This window comes from Leucoraja erinacea, chromosome 6 (genome assembly GCF_028641065.1).
Source record: "Leucoraja erinacea ecotype New England chromosome 6, Leri_hhj_1, whole genome shotgun sequence".
NCBI lineage: Eukaryota > Metazoa > Chordata > Chondrichthyes > Rajiformes > Rajidae > Leucoraja > Leucoraja erinaceus.
The window spans coordinates 63,838,517-63,858,949 of NC_073382.1; the positions used below are offsets into that span (position 1 = coordinate 63,838,517).

The 20,433-nt window shown below is 42.0% G+C and overlaps 1 protein-coding gene across 1 annotated transcript in view; it reads right to left on the bottom strand.

The window, feature by feature from the left end:
- Positions 1-20,433, bottom strand: part of LOC129698238 (NADP-dependent malic enzyme-like) — a 77,295-nt gene that overhangs the window by 23,360 nt on the left and 33,502 nt on the right. The window contains exons 3-7 of the mRNA XM_055637247.1: positions 16,889-17,038; positions 13,254-13,329; positions 6,997-7,158; positions 5,043-5,146; positions 3,157-3,266 (exon numbers count right to left, since the gene is read on the bottom strand). Coding sequence (XP_055493222.1) covers positions 3,157-3,266; positions 5,043-5,146; positions 6,997-7,158; positions 13,254-13,329; positions 16,889-17,038 — 602 coding nt within the window. The remainder of the gene's footprint in view (positions 1-3,156; positions 3,267-5,042; positions 5,147-6,996; positions 7,159-13,253; positions 13,330-16,888; positions 17,039-20,433) is intronic.

The following is a 20,433-nucleotide window of genomic DNA, read 5'->3' on the forward strand; positions in this document are numbered from 1 at the left end:
CTCTCTTGAAATACAGACACCCACACATTACACAATGTCAACATGAATGGAAAATCTTGGCAGAAATACTGGTGGACAGGAAGTAATCTAATATCTTATTGGCGAAGATAATGGTATAGAGATAAATAAATTACAGCAAAGACTCTTAGAATAGAAGGAACAGAACTCTGGATTGTGCCAGGGCATTGTTCACTTGGGAGGGTTAATACAGTAGGAGACCTTTGTTGACAACAGGGGAAGTACTCCTACTTCCCATGTTACGTGAGCCACAATAGTCCTCGCCAGCCAACAGATTTTCCGAGACCTCACAATTACAGCTATTCGTTGTCAAATGTGGGGGAATTAAAATCAGACACATGCTGCCTCATTATCTGGACGTGGCGTCGAAGGACGAGATGCCGAAGCAAAGAAGTGGAAGCCAAATAACCGAATGGAAACTACGCCAAAAAGCCAAATAACCGAAAGCATACGATGCCGGAAAGCCAAATAACCGAAAGGGTGCAAAGCTGAAAAGCCAACTAACCGAACGCTCACAACGCCGAAAAGCCAACTAACCAAAAGGGCACGTCACCGATAAGCCAACTAACCGAACGAACGCAACGCCGAAAAGCCAAATAACGGACATGACATCACCGAGGGGTGGGACTTGTCAGCGATTGGTCCAGACCCCCGCTTCCATCAAATCACTGGCCAGGGGAGACGGAAGGGTGGCGGCCATTTTCCCCATTAAAGACCGCGCGGGGCTAGAGGGTGACTGGGCACTCTGAACCCGTGCACCAAGGTGTAAGTGGCCGAAGGAGTGCATCCCTCATTGTGGTTGTAGCTTTTGAAAGATTTAAACAGATATTGGATTTTTTGGCCTAACACACATTTCCTCTCTACTCCCCATTTTCAGTTACAGAGGGCTGTGTTGTGTCAGAGTGCCCCATGGCAGCACCCTCTCCAAATATTCCTGCTTTTTTGTCTCTCAGTTTATGTTGAGAAGCCCCAACATTGGAGGTTTTGGAGCAAAATATTCTATTCTAAACTTTTCTAAATCTTAATTTGTATTAGTAGATCTTTTCCTCACATTGAATCAAAGGAAAGGCACGTCCTGCTATTTAACAAGTGGAACACTGAACAAAGACAGGAACTAACAAAGCAGAGGATAGATAACAAGGCTCACAGGAAATAATTAAACCAAATGTTTACATACATTGGCAGAGGACAAATAGAAATGAGCATACACATAATATTGCAATGGAAATACGAACAGAAAATGTTGGAAACACCCAGTACATTAGTCATTAATCGTATTTACATTTTATGGTAATAACCTGTTCTTATCTTGAATTAGAAAATCTCCCCATTCTTGCTGTCAATTTCCATCTTCACGCGATTCACCTCTTCTTCTTCCCTTCCCTAAAATCTGCCTCCATTCGGGGTCAGGCCAGCAACCAGAGTCAAGTAAAAGCCCACTACCGACCTAAACTACTTCAACCCAGCCCTGCTTCCTATAAAGACACCATTCATCCAATTTCTCCATTATATGATTCTCCATCTAATAGTGCTGCTTGACATGCTTGTATTTGCTCTACCCAGAATTCCCCTCCACCATAGCTGATGGGCCTCACAATATCCTTTCCACTTCCTGCTTTTCTGCTTCTCAAACCCACGATCAGGATAGGATTCCTCTCTTCTTTACTTTCGATCCCAGCTGCTTTCATGTCCAATTAATCCAACTTTTGCAATTAGCGACATTTCAAACAGGATGTCATTATCAGAAGCAGCATCGACTCTCCACCAATGTCAGCATTCCAAGCTCTAGGGTTCTCCGATTCACTTTCCATCGCTACAAATATCCACACCTCTCCTTACTGCACATTATTACACTGCAGCAAAAGCAACACTTGTCCTTCAACTTCCTCACCGTTTACCATCCAGAACCTAAAACTGTCCTTGACAGGCCAACTACATACATGTTAATTATATCTTTGTTTAATTGTTGGAAGAAGCAAGAAAATATTTGAGGTAAATTATTTTTAAAAATGTAACACCGTTTGGAAAGGATGATGGAATAGATATTCAACTAAAGTATTTACAACCAACACAGAGATGGTTCAGCATCCATTTTTGATTCAAACCCAATTTAGTGAATGCCACCATGGAATCAGATGATTTTGGCTGACTTTATTTTAGTATCATTAATGACCCAAGTTGCTATGTGGGTATTATCACCATTTCTAAACGATTGCACTAAAACAATTGATAACCATTTCTCTGCCTTTTTCTCATTATTTACAGTCATTCAAAGGCAAAATAATGCAGGTGCTGGAAATGTGAAATAATCAGCAATCACACAGAGGACAGAGAAAGTGTTATGCGTCAAGTTCTGATGATGGGTCATCTACCTGAGACAATAACTCTGTCCACCATCTTCAGTACTTCCTGTACTTTGTTTTTAAACTTTCCATCAGTGTTCTTCTTATATTTATTTATTAGACTAGACTTACAAATTAGACTTACAATTATTTCATTATTGTTCTCAGAAATAAGTTGGATATTTCTCAATTGTGGTCTTCAACTACTTTTGCAAAGAAAGATCCATAGTATCCTCTTCCCCGTTACTAAAATATTATATAATCTGCTACTAAGATCTCCACAGTTTTCTCATATCAGATATAGTTCCATTTTGTAATTTTCTTTGCAAGATCTTTTATAGCCAATAGGCCAATGTGAGGTAGGAATCCATCTCTTCTGGATACCAATTGATGCATTTCAGATAGGAAGGTTTGCTGGTTACCTGAATTGGTACATGTTTGTGTGTCGAAGAGCATTCCATGTCAAATGTCAGAAGTATCCAAACTGAAGAGATTCTTAAACATACTTTAAAACTCTTCCCAAAACATGGACACATGCAATTCTGTGCTCTAAGTGTAGTTCTTTTTTGACCATATTAGGTGGAATTTGCAAAATAGCATGACAAAGCCTGGTGAACATGGATAGGTGACATTTCAGTCTGAAGAAGAGTCCCTACTAAAAACGTCAGCTATCCATGTCCTCCAGAGATGCTGCCTGGCCCGTTGAGCTACTCCAGAACTTTGCGTCTTTATGAGAAGACTTAATTTTCAGTTTATAAAATGGCAAATTTTAAAATGATCACGCAGTACTACGTACCTTGGATGTCATCATTGAAAGTAAGGTACTTGTTACGGTACTTGTTGAGAAGGCGGAAAGCATTGGAGTTTGCAAAATCTTCAAACTGAATGAGACAGTTCATTCCGTACCTTAAATGCAGTGAAATAAATCAATAGTCTGCACATAATATCCAACAGCAACTAAACAAAACCAACTGCTAAGAGTACATCACATTTACCCAAAACAAGACAGTGGTTGAAAGACTTTCCGAATGCTTCCCTGTGATTGGGTTATTCTTTGATCTCCGACACAAGTGAAAAGGTTTTGCTTTTCATCCAGGAAGCTCCCGTGAATTGATGGCAAACTCATAATTGAAGTTTTCATTTAGGTTCAGACCAGGATCATGTGCTTCTTCGACTTTATTGATATTTTTGACACAATATAGATTTTTTTTAAAAATCTACTGTTGAGGTATTTAATGTCCAACCCTAAATGCCCGTGTGGGGCATTGAGTTTTATTTTACTGCTGCTATTTAAAGCACTTCCACAGCAAGGAATTAGAGGACCCTGCATAGGTAGGATTTTTAAATTCAAGATGCATGGGGATGGAGGGGAGGGAAGTAGTGGATGAGGAAAACATATTTAGCAGATGAAATGTGTAGGAAGGAACTGTAGATGCTGGTTTAAACCGAAGATATACACAAAAAGCTACAGTAACTCAGTGGGACAGGCAGCATTTCTGGAGAGGAGGAATGGGTGAAGTTTCAGGTCAGGTTTTAAACAGCGGTTTTGCTTTGCTTTATGTTGAGCCTGGTTTGCGGAGAGCATTTTATCTCTGCTGACCTGCACCTTGTAGATGTTTTATGGAGTTGACGATGGACATAAATCAGAGAATACATTGTCTTTTTGCTCTTGTACCTACTACATATTCAAGTCCGACTCAGTTAGGTTTCTGGTCAATATTGACCCATAACAATATCAAGGGTGACTTGGTAAATATTATATCTGGAGGATGTATTGGAGAGGGTCTCTGTCTGGCATGTGAATGTTACTTTCAATACACAAGCCTGCATCCTACCCAAGTATTGCATCATGTAAACAGAACTGCTTCACTTTTGATGTAAAGACTTCCAAACATTGATATATCCTCTTGTCATTATAAGAAAGAGTTAATGATGAAGCAGCTAAAAGGTGTTGCAATCCTGTACGTAGTCCTGAGCACCCTTTGCAAAGGTGTCCTTAGGCAGTTGATTTGCTTCCAAAAGTGACGAGCTTCCTTTGTGCAACACTAGTGGGCATAGTTATACGGCGAGAGGGGGAATGTTCAATGGAGATGTGCGGGGAAAGTTTATTTTTTAATAAATAGAGTGGTGGGGGCCTGGAATGCACTGGCAGGGTTGGTGATGGGGGCAGATGTGATGTGACATTTAAGAGGCTTTTAAATAGGCACATAGAAGTGCAGGGAAGAGATAGATATGCATCATGCACAGGAAGATGAGATCAGTTTTAATTTGGCATCATGTATTGCACTGCTGTACTGTTTTATGTGCTATGTACTATGTAGATGCCATTAGATTTCAAACAATCTAGAATCAACACTACAAATTCTCAGAATCATACAACACTGCATTAGCACCATGGAGTCTATCCTGCCAATGGAACCAAACCCAGCTGGGGAGATGCTGGAAGAGTGTGGCATTTAACATATAATACTCTGAATATAACAATATTACTATTTTTTAACTGGCTTGAAAAGAGTCTTCCCAATCCAGGAACAAATTGCCAAACTTGACTGAATCCGCCTTTACTGTGTCCAAATCCAGCGCATAAGCTCACTGTTGACTGATCCATCCAGTTTTACAAAGGGACATCATACAATGCATCACAAACAATTTACTCCAAGGAATGAGGTTCCAAATTCCTACCTGTCTGTAACTGCTTGCATGAATTCATCAACCAATTCGTCATAGGCCTGCCCACGAATACGCTTGTGTTTTAATCCAATATAAAGGGGGTCATTAAGGAGAGACTGGAAAAAAAAATCATTTTACCATTAAATCATTTTATCCACACTTACCAAATGTTCTTCTTACCATACTTTTCTTCCAACCTTTCCTTTTGTATTCTGATGATGCCCCTGTCCCACTTAGGAAACCTGGACGGAAACCTCTGGAGACTTTGCGCCCCATCCAAGGTTTCCATGCGGTTCCCGGAAGTTTTTGTCAGTCTCCCTACTTGCTTCCACTACCTGCAACCTCCGGGAAATGCACAGAAACCTTGGGAGGGACGTAAAGTCTCCAGAGGTTTCCGTTCAGGTTTCCTAAGTGGGACAGGGGGCATAGACCTATACCATAAAGCAAGGAATATAGTTCTGAACTTTGAAAACTAGAAATCCAAATGACTTTTGTTTTTAAATTTGTCTTAATGTTGAGGTTGAAGGAAACTGGCAGTAAAATTATCAATGTGGTAGTATGACATTTTTCATTGTACTTGTTAACAGATTGAAATGATCTATTATTTTCATGATCCTTGCCAGACAATTAAATTGCAACCCGCTGGAACCCATCAACTCTCCATGTGTCAAGGAAAGAACGGCCCTGGAGAGTTGTAATGATTCAAGCTGCATTCAATCCAAAAACATTTCAGAACAAACGTGTGAGAGAGCAAGTTCATTTATTAAATGAGATCTAACATCCTCATGTTAATGATCAAAAATGACCAGTTTTAATTTCCTAATAACTTCATGGGATAAGTTTCATTATTCCATTTGCACAAAAATTGAACTGAATGGATTAATGCACGACTAAATTAGCCAACTACTAGACTCAGTACAAGAAACCAATATCATTCCAAGGATGAATGTTAATCAAAACATTGCAATGTGCTAATCACCCCGCCCAAGCTTTCATATGACCATGGAAACAGTTGCACATTTACAGTATTAGTATCCTTTAGGTATCACGTGCTTACCACCCTTTATTTGTAACTACCAAGTCCGAATTTTTTTTATTGCAAATGTGGCAATTCAAACTTTTATTCCCAAATCCATACCTTAACTAAAAACAAAAAAAATCTTCCACTACGAGTCAAAAATTAAAGAAGTGATATTGTCCATTTGTTGTTCCTGTGAAACTTAGAATTTACCTTCCCGTGGCAACAATACATTATTTTGTTGAAAGCCAAGTATAGTGAAAAAATAAGAAGCAAATAGAATGGAAAACAGAGCAAGCAGAAGTTTAAAGATATGAATTCCTTTGTATTGATACTGATACTTTTTGTGACTGAAAAATGCTGATCTGGAAATCCCACTATATCATATGATATTTTTGTGTGCTCAATCATGCTTTTGTCACCTATAGTTGCATCCTGCTCCACCCGCCAATCACTATCTATATCGCTGCACCAAGTCTCAGATCCTCACAATTAAACATAGACCTTCCTGTACAAATTATTCCATGTGGTCACCCATCCATACCGTGACCAATTCCTCACATCTATACCTCTGAATTTGATCTTGTACATTTCATCTTTTCTTCTTTATTGTGTAGAAGCCCCTACTACAACACATTTCACCCCCCCCCCCCCCCCCCCCACCTTATCGGTACCACACAAAAACTCTTCATTACCTTCTCAAAGCAGGAGAACACACCATTTAAACCAACTTTTCAACCTGGTTATCTTGTACACATTGGAATTTTGCTTAGCTGTATATCTGCTGATATGTCCAGATTGCAAAACCAATTCCTTGCTTTGAGGGTCTCAAGTCCCAAGAACACATGAGATTTCAAAAATATTTTTTTCAATGTTTAATTACACGAATAAACAAGAGAGACCAACTTTGTTGTTCAATTTAAATGAGGAAGAAACTAAAGATCATACCTCATTGTCTGTACCAACATCCAGGAGTACAGGGAGGCAATGCTGTGGCTTCACACCACCACAGGCTGTGTAGAGAGCCAGTTTCCCCACTGGAATTCCCATTCCATAGCTTCCAAGATCGCCAAGACCAAGAATACGTTCGCCGTCTGTTACAACAATAGCCTTAGAAAAATTGTGGGGGGGGCAAACAAAAAAAAAGTGAAGCAAACTCACAATCCAAACCTAGGCTGAAAAATAGCTGATCTCCATGAGCAACATTAACTTGCTAGTACAGGTGCACAACCTTTTATCCGAAGTCCCAAATAACGAAAAGCTCCAAATAGCGGACATTTTTTTGGTCCTTGAAGAAAGGTCCTTGAAGACGTTCACCGAGGGCGGCCCGCAGAGGTGACAGCGGAACCTCCGGTCGGTCCTCGAAGAAAGGGAAACTAAATCCCCATTCATAAAAGAGAAGGTGAGGGTATATTGCGCGGGAGGGTTAATAATTGACAATCTGCCGCTGCCTGCCTGCTGAGTTAAAAAGTTCCCACGGTAGACTCACGATATACAGTGTATCGTGAGTCTTGCGTGGGAACTTTTTAAAGTCAGCGGGCAGGGAGCAGCAGATTGTCGCTCCCTTCAGTTTCACCCCACCTACACCCCTCTGCTTCCCGGCCATGTGTGTGACCCCTTCCCTCCCCTCTCCAGCTCCCCGCCCATTGCACCGGCAAGGGGGCTTTGCACTGTCTTCGCTTCGGCGATGCCAGCGGGTCAGTGCCAGTCACCGGAGACGTCTGGACCAACGGGACACCGACCCCCAGGCCCACTGCAAGCACGGAGATCCCAGAGACCCACAGCCAGCAGCAACTCCAGCCCAGCCCCGCTCCAACTCCAGAGGAACACCTAGGGGCAGAAGCTGATGATGTGCAAGGTACGTCTTGTTCTTGGGTTTGGGGATGAGGGGGCGCAGCTCGGGCTATGACGTCTCCGCCCCCCCCCCCCCCCCCCCGTACAGGAGCCGAGACTGGGAACTGTACCGCCCTTGCAGGTGAGCAGGAGAGTGGGATTGTTTGTAGTTGCAGCCCGAGCTGCGCCCCCTCATCGGGACACCGACCCCCAGGCCCACTGCAAGCACGGAGATCCCAGATCAGCAACTCCAGCCCAGCCATGTAGGGGCAGAAGCTGATGGTGTGCAAGGTACGTCTTGTTCTTGGGGTGGCGCAGCTCGGGCTGTGAGCGAACTGCCATGTCGCCGTAGCGGCCCATCGGGGAGCGGATTCCTCTGGAGTTGGAGGGACTGGGAGACACAGCGGCTTTTGAGAATGGTGGGCAATCACTTCCAAAGTTCTGCCCACACAGTCAGTACACCTCTCCTACACTTGTCTTCTGCACTAAGATCATCTCGCAGAGAATGATCCCAGCCTGACCCTCCCTATTCTCTCCTATTCTGCAAGAAAAAACTACATTGAAGACTCAAACTCGCGATCGAGTAACTGCCGGGATCTAGGCGCAAACTCACGACCTTGCGGATACGAGCCGAGCACTCTACCACTGCGCCAGCCCTTAAAATCTACGCTAAAAATCTTCCATTCCGAAAGCCGAAAAATTCTGAATTACGAAAAGTGTCTGGTCCCAAGGCTTTCGGATAAAAGGTTGTGCTCCTGTAGATAAATACGACATTATTTTAACTAACGACACGCAATATTTTAATGTTCTGTAATTATAAGGATTTCATAACAGCATGTGATTATAACGTGAAGTGAAAGCTGCTCTGTTAATTCATAGTGTCAAAAGTTTTGCAAGGCAATATAATTTCAATACATTTATATTCACAAATTCAATAATTCTGATTAATGCTTTAGTTTTTTTTTCCAGTGATCATGGTATCTTATATAGACAGAAACATTGGAATCAAGAGCCAAGTGTAAAGAGTGTTTGTCACATGCACTGGATGGGACCCGGAACAATTAAATTCTTATTTGCTGCCGCTTTACAGGCACATTAGACACAATAAAACAATAAATATACAATACATTATCACATTCAAAAAAAAACTAGACTGTGAAGGTGCAAATTTCAAAGTAGGGCAACAAATAATAGTGCAATAATCTGGAGGGGTTTGGTAGGGTTATGGTAGTTTGAGGTAGGGTTGTGGTTAAAAGTTGAACAGGGTGGTTCAAGAACCTGATGGTTGATGAGAAGAAGCTGTTTTTGAAACTGGAGGCAATGGTTCTCTGTCCTTACTTGGAGGCTGCCCTGGTGAGTATATTTCTGGGTATAATGGAGGCATTCTGAAGCACTTCTAGGTACCGTATCTGAATGTGACCGGGTTAGGATCCCAGTGCCCGTCAAACGATTGCCGACACATTTAAATGGTGAGACCAAGTGTAGACTAGACGACCATTTTGTCAAACATTTGCGTTAGGTCTGCCAAGGCCTGCTGAATTTCCCAATGGTAATTATTTTAACTGCCTTTCCCATACTGACCTTTCTGCCTTGGGCCACTTGCATTGCCAGAGTGAGATCACATGCAAACTGGAGGAATAGTCTGGAAGAATAGTCCCTTATATTGTTTGGGTAGATTTCTCCAATTTTAGATGGTGCCTGTAGCATTGGCTATAGCATGTTAGCCAATTAGAATGCTTAGTAATTAAAACCCCATCTAATTGTAACATTCAGTGTAAGATCCTGCCCACTGCTTGCCAGTCTGAGTAGCAGTGTGAACATGTGATGACCTGCTGTGTAGTTGATGACCTGAACAATAAAGACGCTTGCGTTTCAACTCGTGTGAGTTTGTGCTCTTTACAGTGCCCATCCCTTCCCCTCTCTCTCTCTCTTCTACCCCCCCCCGCCCGCCACCGAGTTCGCACCGATATCCTCACCTGTATCCACCTATTACTTGCCTGGCTTTGTCCTGCCCCCACCTCTTTTCCAGCTTTCTTCCCCCACTACAATCAGTCTGAAGAAAGGTCCCAACCCAAAATCTGCTGCTTGACCCACTGGGTTACTGCTGCACTATGTGTTTTATTCCAGAAACCCATTAGTTACGGCACCAATTTTGTGCTATTTTTCTTAGCATTAGGAATTAAAAATGGGTATATTCAAGATTTTCCTGCCTAGCTATTGTGAAATGTCTCTTCGGCACCATTTTTTATTTATACAGACACTATTAGAAAATCAATCAAAATAATCTCAAAAGAATGACTTTTAGAAACATAGAAATTAGGTGCAGGAGTAGGCCATTCGGCCCTTCGAGCCTGCACCGCCATTCAATATGATCATGGCTGATCATCCAACTCAGTATCCCGTACCTGCCTTCTCTCCATACCCACTGATCCTCTTAGCCACAAGGGCCACATCTAACTCCCTCTTAAATATAGCCAATGAACTGGCCTCAACTACCCTCTGTGGCAGAGAGTTCCAGAGATTCACCACTCTCGGTGTGAAAAAAGTTTTAGAAGAATAATAACTGTGATAGCCAATGCGTAGACAACAAGATTCCACAACCAATAAAAGGATGAATGTTCTGAAGACATTAGCCAAGAATAACTTAGGATAAGGCACGCAAACATGATATTAGACTCAACCAGCCTACACTGACATTTTCCTCCATTCAAGCACCCACCTCTACCAAATCTTCATCTAAATCCAACTGCTAATCAGACTCTTCTTCAGATGTCCAGGCTCCCTTTAAGTGCTTCTAAAAAAATATATAAATCCAGAATTCCCTACTTGATTTCTTGGTGACCAACCCACAGGTCAAGCACGACTTCCCAAATTATCAATTAACCCATCCAAGTAAACCTTTATACTTTATTTGGATTTTTTTTTAATATCCTTGCTAACCTGCAAGAGAACTTCAATTACTGTAATATCTTTATTTTGAGCCCTTTGTTACTCTACACCCCTTACACTCAAAAGTTCTAAATAAAAGTAACATCCCTGTTCTTTCAAACCCTTTGGAGCACAAGCAAATAATTAATGTGCTGCTTTAATTTATATTTATCAGTGTTGCACTTCATTTGCCAACTATTTGCCCATTCTCCAAGTTTCTTGCTATATTTTCCCTCATTTGTTTCGTATTGTCCACAATATTACTGAAAGACTTCACAGCATTTTACCACAGAATATTTAACTTTCATTTGAAACAACCGAGCAGTAAAAATATGTCATTACAACTTTAGGCCTTGGGTCTCATAGAAATCGGATTTTTTTTTACCCTTTAAAAAAAACTGATTACTGCACAGGCCAGGAACCCGAAAAGTACCGAGCAATAACACACAACTGTTAAGAAAACTGGGTTACAACTTTATGCTTTCCCTTGTGAAAAAAAATCTATTATCTTCAATGTGGCACACAGCAAGCAAAACAGTTTCTAATAATTTTTTGATATTTAAACCCAAGTTATGTTCAGTTTCTTTCAAAAATGTAAACAAATCTGCTTATTATACAAAACAGGAAAATGATGCTAACTACCCAATAGTGATGGCTGCAATAAACAAATTCAAAGACCATTAATCACCTTTCCTGAACAAACCGATACAATACAACCCAAATGGGTTTACATTTCTGGCCAAAATAAACAAGATTTATTGTCTAAATGTTGCAAAGGGAAAAGAAAATATATATTCCTGATCAACAATGGGAGAAAATTTGCCCTTTTTATTCTAGTTTCAGGGCTAAGTTAAAAGCAATTATATCATGTTTGCCAAGAGGAATATATGGACTAGTTTAAAAACCAGGATAGCATCTCAAATATTAAATGAATAAGGTCAAGTCTCAGACTCTTCTTGTCTCAGACCTTGCAGGATGAGGTTTTTGCTTGAATAACGAGAATAATGAAGCAGAAAATGTATTTTATGAAGGAGGATGAGCTTTGGAGGAGCTTGCCTTCAGGCTGAAGCATCCATGCACAAGGGTTAGTTACGGGATCTTCCACACGCACAGTTGGAAGTTTGGCAAGGATGCTGAGATTTGAGAAGTGCCACATGTTATGGCTACAATCCCAAGAACCTAGTGAATGGCATGTTGAACAATTCAGCCACTTATTTACAATATTAAAAAAAAGGGATTGTTGAAATCGCATGTAGACAAAAATGCTGGAGAAACTCAGCGGGGAGGCAGCATCTATGGAACAAAGGAAATAGGCAACGTTTCGGGTCGAAATTCTTCTTCAGACTGATGCGAGAGGGAGGGGTGGGGGCGGGAAGAAGATAGGAAGAGGTGGAGCCAGTGGACTGAGGGAGAGCTGAGAAGGGGAGGAGAAAGGAGGGACTACCTGAAATTAGAAAAGTCAATGTTCATACCGCTGGGGTGCAAACAGCCGAAGCGAAATATGAGGTGTTGCTCCTTCCATTTACAGTGGTCCTCATTCTGGCCATGGAGGAGGCCCAGGACAGAAAGGGCAGATTTGGAATGGGATGGGGAGTTGAAGTGCTGAGCCACCGGGAGATCAGGTTGGTTATAGCGAACCGAGTGGAGGTGTTCGGGAAAGCAATCGCCAAGCCTACGCTTGGTCTCACCGATGTAGAGCAGCTGACATCTAGAGCAGCGGATGCAATAGATGAGGTTGGAGGAGGTGCAGGTGAACCTCTGCCGCACCTGGAACGACTGCTTGGGGCCTTGAATCAAGGGAAATCGCCTCATCATTTTGAACTTTAGAGCATCTGAAGAAACTTAAATATCTATTACTCCAGGAAAGAACAGGTAAGAAATTTTGCAACCTGTAACACCGAGTGACTTGGAAATGTCTGCTGTTCCTCCATTATTTGAGATTCTAAATCCTGAACCAAAAAATATTGTAGGAATACCTATATCCAAAGGACGGTGGCAGGTCAAAAAGGTGGTTCACCTTAGTTGGACACAAAATATTGGAGTAACTCAGGCAGCATCTCTGGAGAGAAGGAATGGGTGACGTTTCGGGTCAAGACCCTTCTTCAGGCTGGAGAGGGGCCTCGACCCGAAACGCCACCCATTCCTTCTCTCCAGAGATGCTGCCTATCCTGCTGAGTTACTCAAGCATTTTGTGTCTATCTTCCGTTTAAACCACAGTCTGCAGTTCCTTCCTACACAGGTGGTTCACCTTCACAAGAGCAATTGAGGGACAATAATTCCTGGCCTTGACAATGAGACCTGTGGCCCAAAAAATGAATACACAACGAAAACATTGAGCTCTACACACGGTGAAAGTCTACACCCCGACCTTCCATCTGTCACGCTTCAACCGGCACACATGATCACAAGCAAAATAGATCTGCTGATTCTAAAAATAAGCCTACCTTTATATCTTCTTCAGGCCAAGAGTTCAACATGGTGGCAATGTGGCCCTTGTCATGAATAGTAATGAATAGTCCTCTGGAAGGAAATAAGAAACTTTGTCAGTATGCAACCAGATAAAACAAGTCAAGGGCATGTTGGATTAAACCCTGTGGGCTACTATCAACTTGTTTTCAATGAAAATAGAACTAAAAGGAGCTTAAATTAATTTAATATTTTAAAAAAAATAAAAAAATAAAATTGATATTAAAACAAGCAGCACTTATAAAGCAGATCACTGCTACCCCTGGTCACAAATTACATTTTATTTTGAAAGGAAAACTAACTTTCTACTGCAATGGGTGATGTTTCCTGTCGAGACCCTTCTTTTTTTCTGTCTGAAAAGGGTCTTGACCCGAAACGTCACCCATTGCTTCTCTCCAGAGATGCTGCTGGTCCCGTTGAGTTACTCCTGCATTTTGTGTCCATCTTCAATTTTCTTGGCCCCACTCTGGAAGTAGAAGTGGGGGTGGATCTGGACTGCAACGGCCGTGAACCCCAGGCCGAGTTCGGCTATCGTTTGCCTGCTGCTGCTGCTGTTGGAGGTGAGATGTTTTGGCCCCACTTTAGGTCCCACTTTGGCCATCAGATCCGCGACAGACCGTTGGTGCCTGAAGATTTCGATCGCTACAAAAATTTAGGAGTCCCATGCGATGTCGCGCACAGCTACATACCCCTCCACGCTTCTTAGTGGGACCGGCCCCGCACGGCCATACGATGCCCGTGCGCCTCAACGCGACCACGAGGTCGTGTAATTTGCGTGCCAAGGACACGCAAGTGGGACAGGCCCTTAACTGTCATGCATTGCAGCAAATCTGTGAGATTAATGAGATTTCAACCCCTTGCATCCATTCTAGGGAACAAATGCTTTTTGTCAGTTAAAGCACATCTGAATCCCTTTGATAGTGTAACACTTCTTCAGTCCTGTATGAGGATGCCAGCCTAAACTTGTGCCAGATATGGGTAGATTTTGCACCAAAAACTAAAATTAGAGGTTGTGATGCTCGAGGTCCATTAGCTTTGTTGGGCACTTTCAGAGTTCATTGAACCAAGAACCAAAAATTATGATAGTTCAGAAACCCACTTTTAAAAAGAGGAAATGTGTCATAACATTCTTTGTACTTATATCGAGTGTACATTAGGAAAGGTCAATGTGACTATTGATGTCAGGCACTTCAGCAGTCATTGAGTACTCAATATACATAAACCCACCAACTCTAATTGCTTGTTACACAGAAAAGCTGGAGAAACTCAGCGGGTGCAGCAGCATCTATGGAGCGAAGGAAATAGGCAACGTTTCGGGGCGAAACCCTTCTTCACACACACACACACACAACTCTAATTGCTTGTATGACTCGTGCTTTGCACCATTTGCAGGCACCAAAGGCTCATTGTTGCACTTCAATCCATCACTGAAACAGTCAAATTCATGCTTCAGTGTGTGCGCACGCAAGATTTTCAAATAAACCCTGCCAGAATTAAGTAGGCCAATTGTAGGGGGTGGAGGGAGGAATTGTCCAATGTAAATAACTAAACAAAAGCCTGTCCTTGTTCTAAAGAATAAAAGAAAAACACGAAACAGTCGATAAAATGGTCCAAGATTTGCTAAAATGGGTCATTCTAGGACATTGGTGCATGAGCTTTGGCAATTAAATTTGAAGGAAGAGAAGGAAAAGAAAATAGGGTTGAAAATATAATGCACAAGTTCAACATGAACATAACAGAAAAGCAAAAGAGGAAAATAATTTAATGAGAGGAAGAAAAAAAAGGTATGAAATAAAGTTTTTAATTTAATATTTACTGCCAATCAGAATAAGATATTGTATTTACAATTCATCTGAAACCAGAGGGTTTGAGTGAAATTTTAGAACATTAAATTTTCCAATTGATGACTCAATGGGTTATACAGTGTAATAGGTTCAAATCTAATGCGAACTGGGATGTTTATCTTGGATGGAAGTCTGTTGGAGTAAACCAGTTGCTTAGATAGTGTAAACTATGGTTGAGAATGGACAGCTCATCAGATCAGAGAAAGGCCAGCAGTGAAATTGCAGTGGCTTCCACAGTCAGACAGGTTTTTGGTTCCACAATCTCTTTTCAAGCTCAACACGAGGAATAATATTTAGCCCACGTCCCACAGGCTACTGAGGCACAAAAGTAATGGGGGAATTTTAGGCAACAAGAATAACAAATAAAGTGCAAACATTTTAATATTGACATCGTTTTTGAGTTATGATAGACATGAAAAACTTCGTAAATTGAATATAATTGGTCACAAATTTGCTGCATACGCCAAGCACTGTGAAAATTACAGAAATTTGGGGGATGCCATCAACATAGCTCTACATTCTGCACTGTCTCAGCTGGAGCGCCTTGGCTCATATGTGAGGATGTTGTTTGTAGATTTTAGTTCTGCATTCAATACCATCATCCCCAGCAGAATGGTGGACAAACTGTCTGACCTGGGTGTTAATGCCAACACATGCAAATGGATCAAGGACTTAACAGTCTAATCACTCCCCAGTCCTGACGCTCAGCACAGGAGTGCCACAAGGTTGTGTGCCGAGTCCTGTCTTATACACAATATACACCCATGACTGCACACCAATACACAGCACAAACCGGATCATCAAGTTTGCAGATGGCACGACTGTGGTGGGGCTGATAAATAACAACGACAAGTCTGCCTACAGAGATGGAGTCCAAAAACTGACTGCCTGGTGCACTTAAAAATAACCTGGTACTCAACCCAACCAAAACAAAAGAACTAGTTATTGACTTCAGGAGGAGGAGGAGAGAGGAACCTGCTCCTCTCTACATCAAAGGAGACATGGTGGAGAGAGTCACTGACTTTAAGTTCCTGGGAACATACATCTCCCAGGACCTCAAATGGACAATGAACACCGTCACTCTCGTGAAGAAGTCACAGCAGCGGCTGTATTTCCTGAGGTCTCTGCGGAGAGCAAACGTTTCACAGCCGCTGCTGCTGTCCTTCTACCGGTGCGCCGTGGAAAGTATCCTCACCTATGGCATCCTGGTGTGGTTTGCTAGCTGCACTGTGGCTGAGAGGAGGGCGGTGCAGAGAGTTATTAAAAGCACAGAGCATCACAAACGCTCAACTGCCCTCCCTGGATGACATTTACAGGGCCTGATGCTTGCGCTGGGCCACAAACATCAAGCAGGACACATCCCACCCTGCCAACCACCTTTTCACTCTGCTACCCTCTGGGAGGCAATACAGGTCTCTGAAAGCTCGCACCAGTAGACTAAAAAATAGTTTCTACCCATGTGCGATAAAAGAACTTAACTCTAACAGAGAACACTGGGGGAAGCACAATATAATTCGGGGTGCAAGATAATGTGCAATATTCTTTAAAATATTTTAATACCTATTTATTATTTTCTTTACTGATCTTGTGTATATGCGAGTAAATGGCTGTTGTGTTTTGTTCTTTTTAAATCTTTTATCCTGTGTCTTCTATGTACACACCGAAGGAGATGCAATGGAATTTCGTTGTACAGTTGTTGTGCAATGACAATAAACGTATTTCATTCCATTTCATTTCATAAAATGTGTTTCACAAAAGTGTCAACTCACCTCGGTCTTCTAAATGCGAGGCCGTACTGTTGACATGCCAGGCCCACTGTGGGGGTATAAATAATCGGCATAAATCTTTCAATGTTGGAGGTCAGCACTCTATAGAAAAGCTTTTCATTCCGATCCTGGAGAGTCATTAGGATAATATACCTGAGGATGAGAACAAATTAAATTAAGTTTTCATTACTGGTTAACACTGAAAAATTGTTGAAAGATTCATTCCACAAATTCATCCACATTGCATCTCCCACAGGATTAAAAAAAAAAGACATCACCAAACAGTTCTTACATTTTAATATGAAGGAAAACATAACTAAATGTGTAATTCATTTTCATGTACAAATAAATGCAAAAATTTGGCATACCTGACAGATACAACAAAATGTAGATGCTAATTTACAAAAAGCAAATAAAGTGTTGGAGCAACATCTCTGGGGGACATTGATAGATGATATTTTGGGTCCCAACCCGAAATATCACCTATCCACGTCTTCCAGAGATGCTGTCTGACCTTTACTCCAACTGTGTTTTTTGGCACACTAGATAGTTCTGAATATTTTGATTTATTAGTAAAGAGCTTGGTGTTCATAGTATTTGATTTCACTTTTGGGATAATAATCTGTGAAAATGCAGGCATGAACACATTATGGATGGACTGGCATTAAATTCTGGAAAAAAAAAATGTTCAAAGAGAAGCAATGACACATTTTATTGGAAATTACCTTTCTTCTGCTATTGTTCCATAAATCAGATGTTTCAAGTCTGCTGCCTCCAAATACCATTACATAATATGGCTCCAAGTCAGCCTATTGTGAGAAAAGGTTCATTGCGAACAATTGCTGCCAGGTTTTGGAAGGACTTTTATAACCGCAGTCAGAACAGGTCAAAGCTGATGCACAGCATTATTAATACATTTGGAGGAAACAACTCAGACAGGCCACTTGAAGCACGCAATTCAATTGTATGTTAGGAAAGTTCAGCATGCATCCACATTCAATTCAATTCAACTTTAATGTCATCGCACAAATACAAGTATCAGTACAACGAAATGCAGTTTTGCGTCAGTCTGTAGTAGTTGTACATAAAGAAAAAAAAAAAAAAAAAATAGAAAGAGGGAAGATACAGAATAATCAGGAAATACAGAATGATTAAACAAAGGGGACGGAGGGACCAGAGAAATCTATCGTCGGGACTCCGAGTTCAGCAGTGTGATTGTGTTGTTGTAGAAGCTTTTCCTCATCCTACTAGTATGTGACCCGAGGCTCATGTACCGCCTCCCTGATGGGAGGAGGGCAAACAGTCCATGGTTGGGGTGTGAGGGGTCCTTGATGATCTTCCCAGCCCGTCTCAGACACCGTTTTCGGTGGAGGGCATCCATGGCAGGGAGCGGGGCACCGATGATGTGCTGCGCGGTTTTCACCACCCGTTGCAGTGCCTTCCTGTCCGCAGCAGTGCAGCTGCTGTACCATACCGTGAAGCAGGTGGTCAGGATACTCTCTATGGTACAGCGGTAAAAGTTGGTCAGGATCTGGGGGGACAGGTGGGCTTTCTTGAGCCTCCTAAGGAAGTAAAGGCGCTGCTGTGCCTTTTTGATCAGCTTGGAGGTGTTGAGGGATATGTACTCCGAGGAATTTATAGCTGGAGACGCGCTCCACCTCAGTCCCGTTTATATGGATGGCGGTATGACTGCCTCCTCTGGTCTGCCTGAAGTCGACAATAATCTCCTTCGTCTTTTTGGAGTTGAGGACGAGGTTATTGTTGGCACACCAGGTGGTCAGGTGCTGGATCTCATCCCTGTAGGCTGACTCATCGTTGTCGCTGATCAGTCCTACTACCGTGGTATCGTCAGCAAACTTAACAATGGCGTTGGATCCGTACTTTGGGATGCAGTCGTGGGTGAAGAGGGAGTAGAAGAGAGGGCTGAGCACACAGCCCTGTGGCACTCCGGTGTTCAGTGTTATAGTGGAGGAGGTGAGGTTATTGACCCTAACAGACTGTGGTCTGTTAGTGAGGAAGTCCAGTGTCCAGTTGCAGAGCTGCAATAATAACTCACATTTCGCGCGAGTTATTATTGTGCAGTATCTGTAAATAAGCATACAAAGATGGACAAACCCATTTGTGTGAAACTCCACAATACTTCTCTAGGAACAGAAATGCAGGGTTACAGGAGCTTCCGCAATTTTTTATTTTTTTTAAATTACGTCCTTGAGTGCAGAGAATCATAATCTGAGCAATGGTGTGAGCATTAAATGGATCTACGGCTGTGTAGAACTACCCAGATACTGGTACGTTAAACCCAACACGGACCTTCACCTGGACTGGCAGATACTAGTGGCGGCCTGGCAGACCAAGTACATTAAGTTGGATAATGCAAATATCACTTATTTTGTCATTCTTAGTTACAGGGGTTATATTGCACCTTGCTACAGCAAAATAGCAACATGGCAAAATGACCTACTGAAATGTACACTTGTGTCTCCATTCATGGTATTCTCAATCCAAGTCTGTAACACCCGTGTTGCCCATTCAACAATCCCAAATAAAGTGCCCTCCATAATGTTTGGGACAAAAACCCATAATTTGTTTATTTGCCTCTGTACTCCACAATTTGAGATTTGTAATAGAAAAAAAAAAAAAAAATCACGTGTGGTTAAATTGCACATTGTCAGATTTTAATAAAGGCCATTTTTATACATCTTGGTTTCACCATGTAGACATTACAGCAGTGTTTATACATAATGCCCCCATTTCAGGGCACCGTAATGTTTAGGACACAGCAATGTAATGTAAATGAAAGCAGTCATGTTTAGTATTGTGTTGCATATCCTTTGCATGCAATGACTGCTTGAAGTCTGCGATACATGGGCATCACCAGTTGCTGGGTGTCTTCTCTGGTGATGCTTTGCCAGGCCTGTATTGCAGCCATCTTTACCTTATAATTGTTTTGGGGGCTCGTCCCCTTCAGTTTTCTCTTCAGCATATAAAAGGCATGCTCAATTGGATTCAGATCGGGTGATTGACTTGGCCACTCAAGAATTTACCATTTTTTAAGCTTTGAAAAACTCCTTTGTTGCTGCAGCAGTATGTTTGGAATCATTGTCGCGGTAGAATGAACCGCCGGCCAAAGAGTTTTGAGGCATTCGTTTGAACGAGCGGATAGAATGCGTCTATACACTTCCAAATTCATTATGCTACTACCATCAGCAGTTGTAACATCAGTGAAAATAAGTGAGCCAATACCTTCAGCAGCAATACATGCCCAGGCCATAACACCCCCACCACCGTGTTTCACAGATAAGGTGGTATGCTTTGGATCTGGGCAGTTCCTTCTCTTCTCCACACTTTGCTCTTGCCATCACTCGGATATAAATTAATCTTCATCTCATCTGTCCACAAGATCTTCTTCCAGAACTGTGGTGGCTCTTTTAAGTAGTTCTTGACAAACTGTAACCTGGCCATCCCATTTTTGCAGCTAACCAGTGATCTGCATCTTGCAGTGTAGCATCTGTATTTCTGTTCATGAAGTCTTTTGCACAGTGGTCATT